The sequence below is a fragment of the Maylandia zebra genome, linkage group LG15 (assembly GCF_041146795.1).
Source record: "Maylandia zebra isolate NMK-2024a linkage group LG15, Mzebra_GT3a, whole genome shotgun sequence".
NCBI lineage: Eukaryota > Metazoa > Chordata > Actinopteri > Cichliformes > Cichlidae > Maylandia > Maylandia zebra.
The window spans coordinates 17,888,212-17,902,514 of NC_135181.1; the positions used below are offsets into that span (position 1 = coordinate 17,888,212).

At 38.8% G+C, this 14,303-nt stretch overlaps 1 protein-coding gene and 1 long non-coding RNA gene across 2 annotated transcripts; one reads left to right on the forward strand and one right to left on the reverse strand.

Annotated features, from left to right (window-relative positions):
- Positions 1 to 401: 401 nt before the first annotated feature.
- Positions 402 to 1,839, reverse strand: LOC143412776 (uncharacterized). Its single transcript, XR_013093315.1, has 3 exons — positions 1,403 to 1,839; positions 1,119 to 1,295; positions 402 to 573 (listed from the first exon to the last, which is right to left on the reverse strand). It is a non-coding gene; the product is annotated as an uncharacterized LOC143412776 (long non-coding RNA).
- Positions 1,840 to 3,446: 1,607 nt separating this feature from the next.
- ak7a (adenylate kinase 7a) lies at positions 3,447 to 12,058 on the forward strand. The gene is made up of 18 exons (XM_004550557.4): positions 3,447 to 3,672; positions 3,759 to 3,908; positions 5,582 to 5,696; positions 5,933 to 6,027; positions 6,104 to 6,214; positions 6,362 to 6,445; positions 6,530 to 6,618; positions 6,711 to 6,801; positions 7,500 to 7,577; positions 8,008 to 8,157; positions 8,898 to 9,026; positions 9,240 to 9,345; positions 9,652 to 9,780; positions 9,866 to 9,949; positions 10,036 to 10,233; positions 10,601 to 10,818; positions 10,911 to 11,069; positions 11,162 to 12,058. The coding sequence occupies exons 1-18, from the start codon at positions 3,595 to 3,597 to the stop codon at positions 11,189 to 11,191; spliced, it is 2,094 nt and encodes a 697-aa protein (XP_004550614.3). The 5' UTR covers positions 3,447 to 3,594; the 3' UTR covers positions 11,192 to 12,058.
- The last annotated feature ends 2,245 nt before the right edge of the window (positions 12,059 to 14,303 follow it).

Genomic DNA, 14,303 nt, shown 5'->3' on the forward strand with positions numbered 1-14,303 from the left:
GACACACTGTTAATATTGAAACAATGTTAGATTCTGATATTTAAACACTGTTGAACTATGACGTTGATTTTCCACCTCTTTCGCACAGTTGGTTTCTATTGAAACAACAGTAAAATCATGACTGGAAACCTACAGTTACAAATATATACAATCTATAGCTATTTTAATCAATACTAAACTACTGCAAGTTTCCATCAATACTTAAACCACCAGATAATTGTACAAATTGGACACCCTTTATATGTTAAAAATTATGTTACAATGTATCATGTCAATAGTAATATCCCGAAAATATAAAGCATCAGAAACAACAACAAAACAAACAACAAAACAAACAACAAAAAAAGGCCAATAGACATGTATCATTTGCAAAATACTTTATTAAACGACAAAGTTTCCTTTTTACATTTCTTTGTTTCACATCACTTTTTGTTATTTACTCCGGGATGGGGATGGATGTTGGGCGCCCTGCACCACCCATACGATATGGAGCGCATCTGAGCCATTTCTGGACAGCTTGAGCAAAGACAAACTCAGACATAGAGTTCACCCCTACCTGCTGCGTCAGGCCATCTAGGACAAAAATAAACACAAAAAACAAATACAAATAACAAAAAGGGAAAAGGGGAATTAGAGCACATGAATAACCTCTTGTTAATTGTCTTCAGCTGGGAGAAAGTCTGTAAACTACTGGGCTGATAAACATGAAAGTCACCAGTAGGGATGGGTATTGATAAGATTTTAACGATTCCGATTCCATTTTCGATTCTGTTTAACGATTCGATTCTTTATCGATTCTCTTATCGATTCTTATTTTTAAAAAAGGAGAACACTAAAGTCGATTAGCTTAGAACTTTGTTTTATATCTTCTCTTTGAACAAGATAGAAATTTAGGAGTAACATGGCCTTACAAACCCAACAGTGAGATCTTAAGAGATCCACAGCCTACGGCTCTTCAATGGGGTGTCACAGGGTCCCCAGGAAAAAAAATGTAAATGTAAAATAATAAAATAAATATTCTTCTGTAGCAATAACAAAGTGTAACATAAATTATTCTGTAGCAATTACACAAGAATATCCAGAAATGTCCCTGCCTACAATTAAACACATTCACTTACCAAAGTGAAATCGGGGGCATCTGCTGTGGCAAATGGGTGCAAGCCTTTGACCACAAACTCAGTCACTGCTCGGTGACATTCGTCTATCCTGGCCTGAAAGGAGACGCTACCGGTAGACTGCAGCGAGAACTGCCAGCATCTGAGCCAGCCAGACTCTGTCTGTCTCATCACGGTCACCTAAATGCACAGTAATGGCAGGTTTTGTAATAAGGCAGCTAACATAATATGCACTGTTGTTGATTATTTACCTGCCACATTAACGGGAGAGGACGTGCAAACGTTACCGCTGCTGCTGGGTTGAGATTCATGAGTCCGGAGCGGAATTAAAAACACGACATTCATTTAAGGTTATCGTGTGTTTTGTGAGCAAATGCTTTTGCATATTCGTAGTGTTTCCTCCCTTAAATGAAATATCTACTTTGCAAGTATTGCAAGTTGCCCTGTTGTCATCCGTTCTCGTAAAGTATGACCAAACTTTTGAGCATTTGAGCCGCTGGCGCCGTGTTTCCTGCCGAGTAAATGACGCTCCGCAACGTGGTGACGTCATTCGGGGCGACTGGAATCGATAAGGGAATCGTTTGCAAAAATGGCAAACAATTCCAAGGAATTGAAACAGTGGGAACCGGTTCTTGTTGAGAACCGGTTTTCGATACCCATCCCTAGTCACCAGGCGGAAATCAGCAAACTGCCACATCACTTTGATTTTGAAAGAGCTATTAGCAGAACATTTGATATGTCTTAGCATGGTGTGCCGTGTATCCTTTCAAAAAAAGAAAACATGGGTTCCTCGGGATGTACAAACTGTACAACAAGAGGACAAAAGAAGCCGAAGACCTACGACTCCATCTCCAGAGTAACAGGACATAAAAATCTTGTTATTAAGAAAGACAAAGAAATCTAGCAAAGACTGGACAAAGGAAATGTTAAACGCACCCAGCACATCAATTGATCGCTTTATTGTTCACTTTAGGCTCATAAAACAACAATAAAAGGTCAAACTTACCAAATATGCATTTGCACAGCGCTGTCTCTTTAACCCTTTAAGACCTACCATAGAACCAAGTCCGCCAGAGCTTATAGTATATTTTTACATGCTGTGGAGCCATTTTTTGGAGCATTTCAAGTTGCTATACATCAATACAACCATTATAGCCCAAATTTTAATAATATGTCTGCATTAAGTGCATAGTAATTACATAAATTGCAAAAAAGTGCAATAAACTACAAAAAAATTGAAAATCGTTTTTGTTTTTTTAACATATATTTCTAGTTAGAGAAATTTAAGAGGCTTATCCCTCAAAACTGTAAATACAAAAAAGTTGCACAAACTAGTTTCCCACCAAAGGAAATTTATTTTAAGTGTCTTCATAGTTTTATTTTTGAGATACACCAATTTTCATATACTGCAGGAAAAACGAAAAAATATATTATAGTGCAAATTTGCAAAATAACAGCATATGCATCAAAATAAAATATTTCCAGCAGTGCAATATGAGTCCTCAGCATCCCAGAAACGACACAGAAAGTCATAAAGTCAAACATAACTTTTAAAAACACAAATATAGGCTCATATGGCCACGATGGTAAAAAACTACATTTCCGCAAAATGACGTCACTTCCGGTTTCGGGCAGTTCATGCCGGACATGCGATAGTTCACGCTGATGGATCTTATTCTCTCTTTGAAATATTCCAGCTAATTGTTCTGCATGTAGCTAACTGTCACTTTAATGGGAAAAAAAACTCACAGCCCAACCCTGTTAGCAGTCCAGAGAGGTACAGCCTCACCCTTTTTCTTCATGCTTCTATCTAAAAGGTGAAGAATTGGGCTGGAAAGGAAGAGAGGGAAAGAAGAGGAAAGAGGAAGGCAGAGATCTAATAGTGGGTGGAAAGAAAGCAGCAAACGAAAGCAAGGAGGCAATGAGAGGGCATAGTAGAAGCAGATAATGTTAAATGGGGAAAGAGGGCAGAAGAGAGGAAGGGGTTAAATGAGGGGGAAATGAAACATGTTAATAATGTTTAAAAGTTGTTTTAAAATGGGGGCTACTCACTTTGGAGAGCCATGAGTGACAAAATGATTTAATTAGAAACACCATTAAATAGTTAATTCATCGTGTCAATAATTAATTAAATGCCTATTCATTTCATTTAAAACACTTAATAAATTATTTCAAATTTTATTTAATTAATTAATTAACCATTGACACATTTAATTAATTATTTAATGGCGTATTTAATTAATTAATTTTGTCACTCCTGGCCCTCCATACACCTTGCCATGGAAGCGCTCGAGAGCTAGCTAGCGAGCTTCATTGGCTCAGCCATAGCAACAGTAGCGAGTCCCTAGCAACATTTAAGAAGACTAGGTGCAAGGTGGAAGTTTCTCTGTCTTTCTCGTATTTCTCATTTCCTGTTGTAAAACTTACAGTCTGGTAATAAATATAGCTTTTTAAATCACTCAAGGCGTTAGTTTTTAAAATGGGGGACAACAAGCAACAAACTAAGCGAATTTTTATCAACGATGTTGACAGATATTCCTCCAAGCACATCGCAAAGGTAAATATAGGGAAAAGAGAGTTTTTATTGTTCCTGCCTAACCAGTCACATTAGTCCATTTTAATATTATTGACTTGTCTGAACAGTTTTTAGCCTCATGCGTGGTGACCTCTGAGGATGAGGAAGAAGCAGAGGCATTAGCCTCCCATGAAGGTGAACCTGCTTTCCATGTCGTCGGTACGGTGTCTCCTTCCTCTAAAGGTGAAAAGTGGGATTTTCTACGGGAGAAATATGAGGTGAGCGAGGTGCTAAATGCGAAAGACTGTGGGACATTGTCATGATCTGGGGTTGCTCCAGTTGGTTAGGTTAGGTTAGGTACTAGGTTCTAGGTACTAGGTTCTTTATTATTTGTCACATGCATAGTTATACAAGTATAACACACAGTGAAATGTAGCCTGACACGCTCCTCGACGTGTGCAAAAATTGGGGGGGGGGGGGGGGGGGGTAGAGGAAGAACATTATATATATATATATATATATATACATACATATAGTATATACACTGGGTGAATGTGCAGTAGTAGCAGCAAGCACGTGAATTCTGTACATTAATATGAATAGACATCTGACTATTTTACAGGATAGACAATATAAACATATTTAAAATTAAAGGAATTGAAATGTACATTGTGCCTTGGTTTAGTGTCTGGAAGAGAGTCCTGTCTCAGTCAGTTATAGATGATGTGAGCGGGCGGGTGTGTGTGTTTAGGGCACGGATGGCTTGGGGATAGAAGCTCCTCTTGAGTCTCTCTGTCCTTGCCCGGAAGATGCGGAACCTTCTACCAGATTGCAGAAGTTGGAACAGTTTGTTGCCAGGATGGGACGGGTCCTTCAGTATCTGCGCTGCTCTAGTCTGGCATCTCCTGGTGTAGGTGTCCTGAAGCGGGGGGAGAGCAATCCTGCAGCAGCGTTCTGCTGTACGGATCACTCTCTGGAGAGCTTTTTGGTCCTTCACACAGCTGTTCCCGAACCACGATGTCATGTTCTGTGTGAGGATGCTCTCCACAGCGCCTGTATAGAAAATCCTGAGGATCTTTGGAGAGACCCTGAACTTCTTCAGTTGTCGTAGGTGATACAGGCGCTGCCTAGCCTTTTTGGTCTGGACCTGAATGTGGGCAGCCCATGTCAGGTCTGAGGAGATGTGGACACCAAGATACTTGAAGGACTGCACCCTCTCCACTGGAGCTCCATTGATGATAATGGGCTTGTAGTCTCTGTGCTGACCCCTTCTGAAGTCCACCACCAGCTCCTTGGTCTTGCTGACGTTCAGCTGGAGGTGGTTGTCCTGGCACCACGATGCCAGATTCTTCACTTCATCCATGTAGGCCGCCTCATCGTTGTTGGAGATGGCACCCAACACCATTAGCAACATTATATGCCAAAACATTTGGGTCAGCTGAGTATGTGAATATACTGAATGAGGAGGTTTTTCCATCAATGGGTGCTTTTCTTCCCTGATGAAACAGGTATACATGCAAGATACACGCCAGGGTTCATTGGGCTTAAGGCATAAAGGAGTGGCTCTGGGAGACATTAATTTCACACATGGATTGGCCACCACAGAGTCCAGACCTTAACCCCACTGAGATTTAGTGAAAAATAAGTGCAACTCTGTATAAAAAAATGTCATGGCATTGCATAAAGTTATCCAATCGATACTCCTGCAAATGCGTGTCGTCATCAAAGCTAACGGTGGTCCTATGAATAATATGAGTATGTGACATTTTTTTGCTCCGGGCAGTGTGTTTATAGAACATCATACGTTAAGATTCTGATAAGGACAAATAATTTTAAATGCCGTATTTTTAAAACCAATTATTTTTAGACTAAGCAACTTTAATTTAAATATATTTATGGACACAGCAAGAACAATTGAACGTTTAATAGGGTATACAATTTCCTTTTGCAGTCACCAAGCAGTGATGAGCTCCTCCAGCACCTGCTGGAGTGTGATGTGGTGGTGTACAACATCTCAGAAAGTGCCACACAGCAACAGGTTGAAGAAGCAACGTGGGTTCTTACAGGTATGACTGTAAGACTTCTACAAGACCAGTGAAGGATTCGATTTTTTAAATCATAGACAAAGATTTTTAAAGGCCGGGTACCTTTAAAGGGCACTGTTTGCAAGATTGTACCTCATGTGCTCATTTTAAATGTATCGCTATCTATCTTCATGAGACAACATTTAAAAGAGACTGCATTGTTCCAATAACATGCTAATGTTGTTTGTCATCCCTGCCCGTTCTTCTTTTACAAACAGCCCTTCATAATGAGATGCTGAGCTTCACGTCTCAGAAATTGTTCATCTTAGTCTCCACTGTAATGACGTGGGCCATGACTAAACCTCAAAACCCAGTGAGTCTGGAGAAAAGCTAAACAGTGTGTGAACTTGTCAGATTTCCATGACTGAGAGTGTAATCTTACTCTTCAGGATGAAACTGATGTTCTGGTATCAGAGGAACAGTTCATAAGAAGAAGGCCTCACCCTGCATTCAGAAAACACCACAGTTTGGAAAAACTTGTGCTAAACCTGGCTAAAGGGGTAAGATTATGATGCTGAAAATCACAGAATCCTCCAAAATATGTTTCACAACAACAGGAGCAATTCATCCCAAGATTTCATAAGGATCCCAGGAAAATAAATATATCTAAAACTAACTAAAAGTGCTCTGATTTTTCAATCTTACAGAAAAAGTCCAAACTTGCCGGTTATGTTGTAGCTAGTGGCCTTCAGTATGGAAAGGGGGAGGACCTCTTTCATTACTTTTTCAAGGTAATATTAACACATTAACACATTTTTACACTGCATGTCTTTGTCTATACTGCTTGAATAATATGTATTTGATATTTCTAAAAGGTTTCTTGGCTGATGGAGTTTCCAAAAGTTCCCATATTTGGACATGGCACAAATTACATTCCCACGATTCATGTATCTGACCTTGGAGGGTGAGTTTATTTAACTGTACTTCTGCACATATGCTATATATACTTGGAGATAAATGGCACAGACCTGGACTAAATATATATTTGTCTTGCAGAGTGATCCAGAACATCATTCAACTCAGACCAAGACCAAAGTACATTGTTGCCATTGATAATTCCAGGAACACTTTAGAGGATATTGTACAGGTGATTTTGTGATTCTAATTTCAACTAGAACAGCTAGACTTTTCATTATGAAGAAAAACAGTAGATTGAAAACTACACTCACTGGCCACCTTATTAGTTATAGTAATTCAGTTGCTTGTTAATGTGAATGTTAGCATTCACATGGCAGCGACTGAGTGCACATAGCCATGTAGACATGGTCAAACCGACTTGCTGCAGTTCAAACCGAGCATCATTATAGGGAAAACTACTCACATGGGCTCACCAAAATATATATAGCAACAGCAAATAACACACCATGCCACAAAGCTCAAATCATCTCACACTTTTCTTGAAGATGACAGACAGATGACATCATTTCAGTGTACTCAAATGGCCTTGCCATTCACCCGATCAGAATCCAATAGAGCACCTTTGAGATGTGGTGGTGGATTTTGAGATCCAGCTACTGTGTGATGATGTCATGTCAAAATTTCTGAGGAATTTTTCCAGCACCTTGATGAATCTATGCCATGAAGAATTAAGGCAGCTTTGAAGGTAAAACGGTATCTAATAACTAGTAAGGAGCGCCCCATAAAGTGTCCAGTGAGTGTATTTATAGGAAGAATACTCTTTTGAGGTGATGAAAATCCAACTGAGATCCTTTGTCAGAAGTCACGTTTGGCAAAGAAGGAGAAAAAACACACAAAACAATCTCTTTCTTACCTTTATGTCTTTAGATGATAAGTCATGCGCTTGGACCAGAAGAAATTCAGAAATTACCACCACAGGAAGCGATTGTCATGAAGGCGTTTAAGGTACTGTAAACTATGTGATTTATTTTATTTCATTTTAAGATGATTTCGATTTTTTTTCTGCCTATAATGCAAAGATCTAGAGCTCTACATATAAGTATTTTAAGCAGACTACTCACCCAAGCTTAGTACTGCTATTACTGTCACTTGCAAATGTAAATGTTTTCTTTAGTCCCTGAAAGTGTTGCAATAACAGCTTGTGACACAAGGAAAAGACTCAAAAGTTTGCGTTCAATTTCTGTTGTTGAGAGATTTAAAATGTATTTTCTTTCCGAGCTGTTTGCTGTTACAACTCCAGTTTCTGTAAATATGGATCAAATAAACTATCTGCTGTTTGTTTGGCTTGTAGTAAACATCTGTGCTATTTAGATGTTTGCTGAAAAATATTTATTATCAAACACACTGTTGGTAATTTAACACCTTTTTATTTCAGCTAGAGGAACTGGAGTGCCTCGGCATCAACCTCCGCCTGGAGACCTTTATCATAAATGACTTTTTCAACCTAAGCTGGACGTCCGAAGCTGGGATGGTTGAAAACATGGATAACATTGTGCAGGAATACAAAGACGCCTGGCAGCTGCTTGTGAGTGTTCCAAGTCTGTCAAATTAAATTTCATCAATCCATTTATGCAAATTAGTGCATCTTTTAGGATGTGCTACATCATTTGCTTAAGTCATCATAAATTTTGAGAAAACCTGAAATAGAAAAGAAAATACTTTTCTCACTTTTTTCCCAGTATATTTGTATATTACACATCATTATATTACTATAGTATTATATTGTAATTCATACGTTCTGATTTGTGGAGAATTTTAAAAAAATACCATCTGGTCATTCTGCAAAAAATTTATCAGATGGTAGGCACTGCAGCTGCAGATGAGGACACTGCATTGCTCTGAATAATCAATTAAGCAACTAATTATGAAGAGCTCATCGATTCATCTTGGGATTCATGCCAGTCCATGTGTTCAATTTGAAGAGATTTTGAAAAACCTATTGAAGACCGAAAGTTGTCCCAACTGTTATCTGGAATGTGTGACAACAACGTTAGCTCTTCATTCCACTGCCGTAATCACAAGTGTTAAATACGACTGTGTGTGTAAATCATAGACAGAAAATGAGTATGAAAATGTAGGTAAAAATGTATGTATCCTACAAAATGTAGGTGTCCCACTTGGTGGCAGGAAAACTGAAAATTGAGCTACAATGCATCCAGTGTTTGTTTCTGTATCTCTCGCTTGTTCTTTCATGACAGCTGATCATTTCTGAAAAACAAAAACTTTTCTGAATCATCGACTTTTTAAAAAATTGTTCTTGTTTAGCCCATTCGAATCTTGCTGCTTGGACCTCCAGCTGTGGGGAAAACCACCCTTGCAGGAAAGCTCTGCCATCATTACCGGTTGCATCAAATCAAGCTCAAAGAGGTCCTCGAAGAGAAGATTGCACAACTGGTCAGTGGAAGCAGAACTGCACATACATACCAGACAGTTGATTTTCCTCTCACTGCTGTCCTGTAGCTACAGAAAAATGTGCTGCCCTCCTGTGGAAGTCTTTCTGTGAAGGCAGTCGATGTACTAATGCAGGTGTACTTTGAGACTTGTTATGTGGTACCAGTGACATTTAAAAATAAAGAAAATCTCTTATGTTTCTTTTGTATGCTGCAGAAGGAGATAGTAAATGGACCTAACCCTGAAAATATCAGTCAAGAGATAATGACTGCTGCACAGACACAACTGGGGAATATTCACAAAAGCATGAAAGAAAATCAAGGTTGGTAACAGAATTATAACCCTAAATAATATAATCTTGTGAGGCTGAAAACTGCAAAACACGTTTGATTTATTTAAAAATCTTTCTTTGAAGTCTTTTTCAGTCTAGGTTTTTTTTTCTTTTACTTGAAACTTACTTGAAAAGTCTCTAAAACAACACGCTTTTGTGGAAGGATGGACAGCATTGTAAATCACAATTTGTCGGGGTCTCTGTTTCGAAAGGCTTCAATTTACCCAAACTCTCAGATTCTGTGTGTCTGTGTTCAGATTTCTGTGGTTTATTCAAACTAGTGTTTTGTTCCATCAGGTCGACTGGTTGACCGTCTCCTTTTTGAAATTGTGGAAGAAAAACTAAACTCAAAGCCATGTAAGAACCAAGGCTTTGTTCTTGATGGTTTCCCTAAGACTTATGAGCAAGCGAAGATGATTTTCTCTGGTAGGTTTCATCAATTATTTGAGTCACTGTATAATCTTTTAAAGTCTTTGTCTCATAAAGTATAGCGCTTGTTTCTGTTGCTCAGATGTGAATGTGGATGAGGATGCTGGGAAAGAGGATTTGGCATTGATGTCCAAAGCACCAGCCTACAAACAGGCCATCGCTCCAGGTTGTTTATGTCTTTGTTATGTCTTTGTCTAAGCCTTTGCTGACTTATCAGAATGGACTTACTTCTGTTTCCAACATGTGTTGCAGAGTATGTTTTTGCCCTTGATGCATCAGATGACTTCCTGACAAGAAGAGTACAAGGACTTCCAGAAAACGTGGCAGAAAAAATGCGCTACACCCAGGATGAATTTGTACCTCGCCTGACAAAACACAGACAGCTCAGTGGAGCTGAGGAAACAGTGTGTGACTACTTTGATCAGATTGAGATTCACCCATTACATATCGGTACTGTCTGCAAAGCCACCACAACACTGCACTCTGATAAACTGATCACAAACAAGTGGCAAAGAGTACTGAAGAGCCCATAAATGATAAACCATGAACAGAACAGTGAAGCTGTCAAACATTTCAGAACATGTTTGGTGGATGTGAGAGTGTCCGACTGTCTCCATATTGTCTGTTTCTATTAGTCTTTTGCTCTTTTCAGCGTCAGGGGCCAGATGTATAATATTATGTAGATTCAATGTGTAACCCTATACATGTACAGAAAGGTAGAAAGTAAACTGCAACCATTATTAGCAGTCAGTTACCCACGAAAAAAAGGTCTTTCCTGTTTACAGTGGCTCTGTTTGTGTGATTTCTTCTTCTCCAGAGGTCAGGACAGATGATCCAGAATACACAGACATCATGAAGATGATCACACGGGTGGTGGGCCCTCCTAAGAATTATGGCTTGAGTCCAGAGGAGCAGGAGGAGCAGGACCAGAAAAAAGAGGAAGAGAGGAGGCAGAAACGGTCCGCAGAGGCTGCTGAGAGGAAACTCAGGAATGAGGCTGTACTGGCTGAGATGGCTGCTCAGTATGAGGACTGGGTAAGTAACACTGTGAGTGTTTCATACCAGAAGATGCAGAGGAGCAAATGACTCTTAAATACTAACTGCAGGTTAAATGATTTAATCATTAGCAGAAAAATTTATCAGAGGTGAAGAGACAAGAGAGTGAGCAGCTGGAAGTTCAAGCTCTTCCCCTGCGAAACTACCTGATGAAGTATGTGATGCCCTCGCTCACTGAGGCCATGGTAAAGTGCAGCGAGATTAAACCGGAGGACCCTGTTGACTTTTTGGTATTTAAAAAAAACCCTTTCCAACAGAATTACCTTTGTTGAACATCAGTGAGCTGATACGGCAGTTGAATTTTTTTTAATTGTTTTTTCAGGCGGAATATCTTTTACGACAAGAAGAATGAGAATTGCTCCGATGAAGGCCGTGCTCCGATGCTATTGAGCAGCATTTTTATGTTGTTACACTGTTACAGTATTGTAATTAAGATGAAATGGTTTGAAGAGAATTTTGTTAAAGAATGTGTTATCTGCACACTACAAAATGAACTCAGCATTCAATTAAAAAACTTGTACAAAAAGCTCATCACCAAAAATAAATATTTAGCATTGACAGTAAAATTAACTTTTAACAGTTAATTTTTAACACACCTTAAGTATCAATTGTACTACATGCTCATAGGTGTAGTAGAAGTATGATTACAGCGCTGTCCCCTCTGAGCATCCAGCTGGTGGGTGACTCAGCTCAGACTATTGCTGAGTAAGCACTTACTGGAAGAACAACTATGCTGGGACTGGTTTTATGATAACACGGTACTATTTAGAATTAGCACTGTGTAAGGCTCTGCAGGTATTGAAGTAGAACTTTGTAAATATATTTTCATTGATATATTGTTACACCTTGTTCATATGGAATGGAATCTAATGTATTTTCTGCATATGTTAATATTTATCAAAATAATAAAAATAGATGTTGCTTTTCTAGTTATTAATAATAAAAATAAATAAAATTAAACTGCAAGGGAGAAATTCAGTGAGTAAAATTTGAGACTTCACTCCAGCCATTTTTTTTAAAATTTGTTCTTTCAACACTAGATGGAGCAGGTAGTCTTTCTGTAAACTTTACAGAGAAAGGAAAGATTGTTACTTCAGTTAATCTGTTTGGGTTTTTTTAATTATGTGTTTCTCAATTCTTCCAAATAACAAGACAGTGTTTATGTTCTGCTGTTCTGCTTTCTTGCTGTGCTGAATAAATTAGTCTGCACAAAGAAAAAGCCTTTGTTGTGATATTCTTGTAAAATATGTCATAAAATAAGAGTGGGGCATTCCTGTTGTAGTGGTCATTAAAGGCCAAGTCTGCAGTCTGCTTTGTAGTCTGTGACTGAGGAGGGAGCTGTCTCTAGGCTCACTTATGCTCCATAGAGAATACAGTGGCTTGCAAAAGTATTCGGCCCCCTTGAACTTTTCCACATTTTTTCACATTACAGCCACAAACATGAATCAATTTTTGTTGGAATTCCTTCTTGCCACAGATTCTCGATTGGATTTAGACACCAGACAGGTCAGGGATAAAGTTAATGAGAAATTTAAAGCAGGCTTAGGCTACAAAAAGGTTTCCCAAGCCTTGAACATCCCACGGAGCACTGTTCAAGTGATCTTTCAGAAATGGAAGAAGTATGGCTCAACTGTAAACCTACCGAGACAAGGCCATCCACCTAAACTCACAGGCTGAACAAGGAGAGTGCTGATCAGAAATGCAGCCAAGAGGCCCATGGTGACATGGTGATTCCCTGCAAATGTCCCGTTTGCAGTTTGCCACAAGCCATGTGGGGGACACAGCAAACATGTGGAAGAAGGTGCTCTGGTCAGATGAGACTAAAATGGAACTTTTTGGCCAAAATGCAAAACGCTATGTGTGGCGGAAAACTTAACACTGCACATCACTCTGAACACACCATGCCCACTGTCAAATATGGTGGTGGCAGCAAATATGGTGTAATAAATAATGTTACGGTGTCAAACAGTCTCAAAAAGAAATACTTGGTGTGTAAATATTTAATTTACATACAAGGCTTGTGGAGATATGGTGACAAAGAGCCTTATTTTACTCTTTATTATGATTTAATTTTTCAAAGTATACACTACGCAAACTCAAACTTCAGTTCCTGTAGTGGCCGCCCACCAGAGTCACGTTAAAATGCTATTTTTTTACAACATTACTAATTGTTCTTTTTTGGATAGTTTCACCCTTCATACCTCTAGTGGGTGAGTTAAAACACACACACACAGTTAGCTAACCAAGTTGTGTCTGCTATGCTTTTCAAAAACATCCAAAGGTTTATGCTTAAACATTGTGTGTCTGTGCAGTGGATCAGTACAGTTTATTAATGTTTGCTAACAAACCTCTTACCCAAACTGATATGTATACTTATATATCCATTTTTTGTACCACTTGTGCCCTGTACATGAAACAAGTATTATCAGTTATTTGGAAAAAACAAACAAACTGCTTAACGCAGTCGCAAGATTCAACCTGGACTGGCTGTAAGGTAACACAGAAATAACACACCCCACATTTCTTTGAAAGTGAAGTCAATCAGATGCTTTCCAGATGGCATTGCTTGGTGCATGAAAATCTTCATGTATTTTTCTGCATTCATAATTTCATCAGTTTTAACAAGATCCACAACTGACTGAAATGTGGCTGTAAACCATTACAGAGCCTCCACCGTGTTTTACAGATGGCCATAAACACTGTTGTACCTTTCACCTGACCTCCTTTGTACATACTTGCAGTGACTTGAACCAAAAATGCTCAAATTTGGATTTATCACTTCCTGTTTTTCTGTATCTCGGTTTTTTCTGACAGGCTGCTAGATATTACTTTGCGTTGCAAGTAATATCAACCCTCCTTTTAAATTGGTGTGGTTTCAACCACCTTCTAGGGCAGCATTTCTTTCCCTCGGCCCTTGTGCCACATATTGATATATTGTTCCACATTTTGGTTGGCTCTAGTTTTTAAAAGACAACACTATATTATTGAGGTGTTTCTGATGCCTGGCTTTTCTCCTCTGGCTATGAAGAAAGCATGGAAGGCTGTCATCATGGGTCAAATTCAGGTCAAATAACCCATCACCGTCTTTTGCTGCCTTAGCTATACACAAATAATTCACCTCAAAGTTCCAAGATGTTCAGATTTCAGTAGAACTTGTACGACAGCATAAAGTAAATTAGATGCAATTACAAGAAATACTGAGAAACTACTGGGGTAAAGGTGGTGGAAGGCTTTTCAAAGACTCGTTTCATTTTTACAGGAACATGACATAAAACGACACGCATCACATCATATGTCATCACATGTCCCTTTAAGGCTGTCTCACAGCATTAACAGTGTGTTCCATATTATCCTATACACATACATAGTCTCTGACTCACATTTAGCTTCCTGAGATTTGGTTAACCTTCCTGTTGAGGGAACTATTTACCACTTTAGGTAATAAATGATAAAATCACATGCAT

What these genes read in the sequence shown, in the direction of transcription:
- ak7a (XM_004550557.4), top strand. Translation starts at nt 3,595, where the DNA reads ATGGGGGACAACAAGCAACAAACTAAGCGAATTTTTATCAACGATGTT. An exon ending in AGCAACGTGGGTTCTTACAG is followed by an intron (nt 5,697 to 5,932) that starts GTATGACTGTAA and finishes TTTTACAAACAG; the next exon opens with CCCTTCATAATGAGATGCTG. An exon ending in GATTCACCCATTACATATCG is followed by an intron (nt 10,234 to 10,600) that starts GTACTGTCTGCA and finishes CTTCTTCTCCAG; the next exon opens with AGGTCAGGACAGATGATCCA.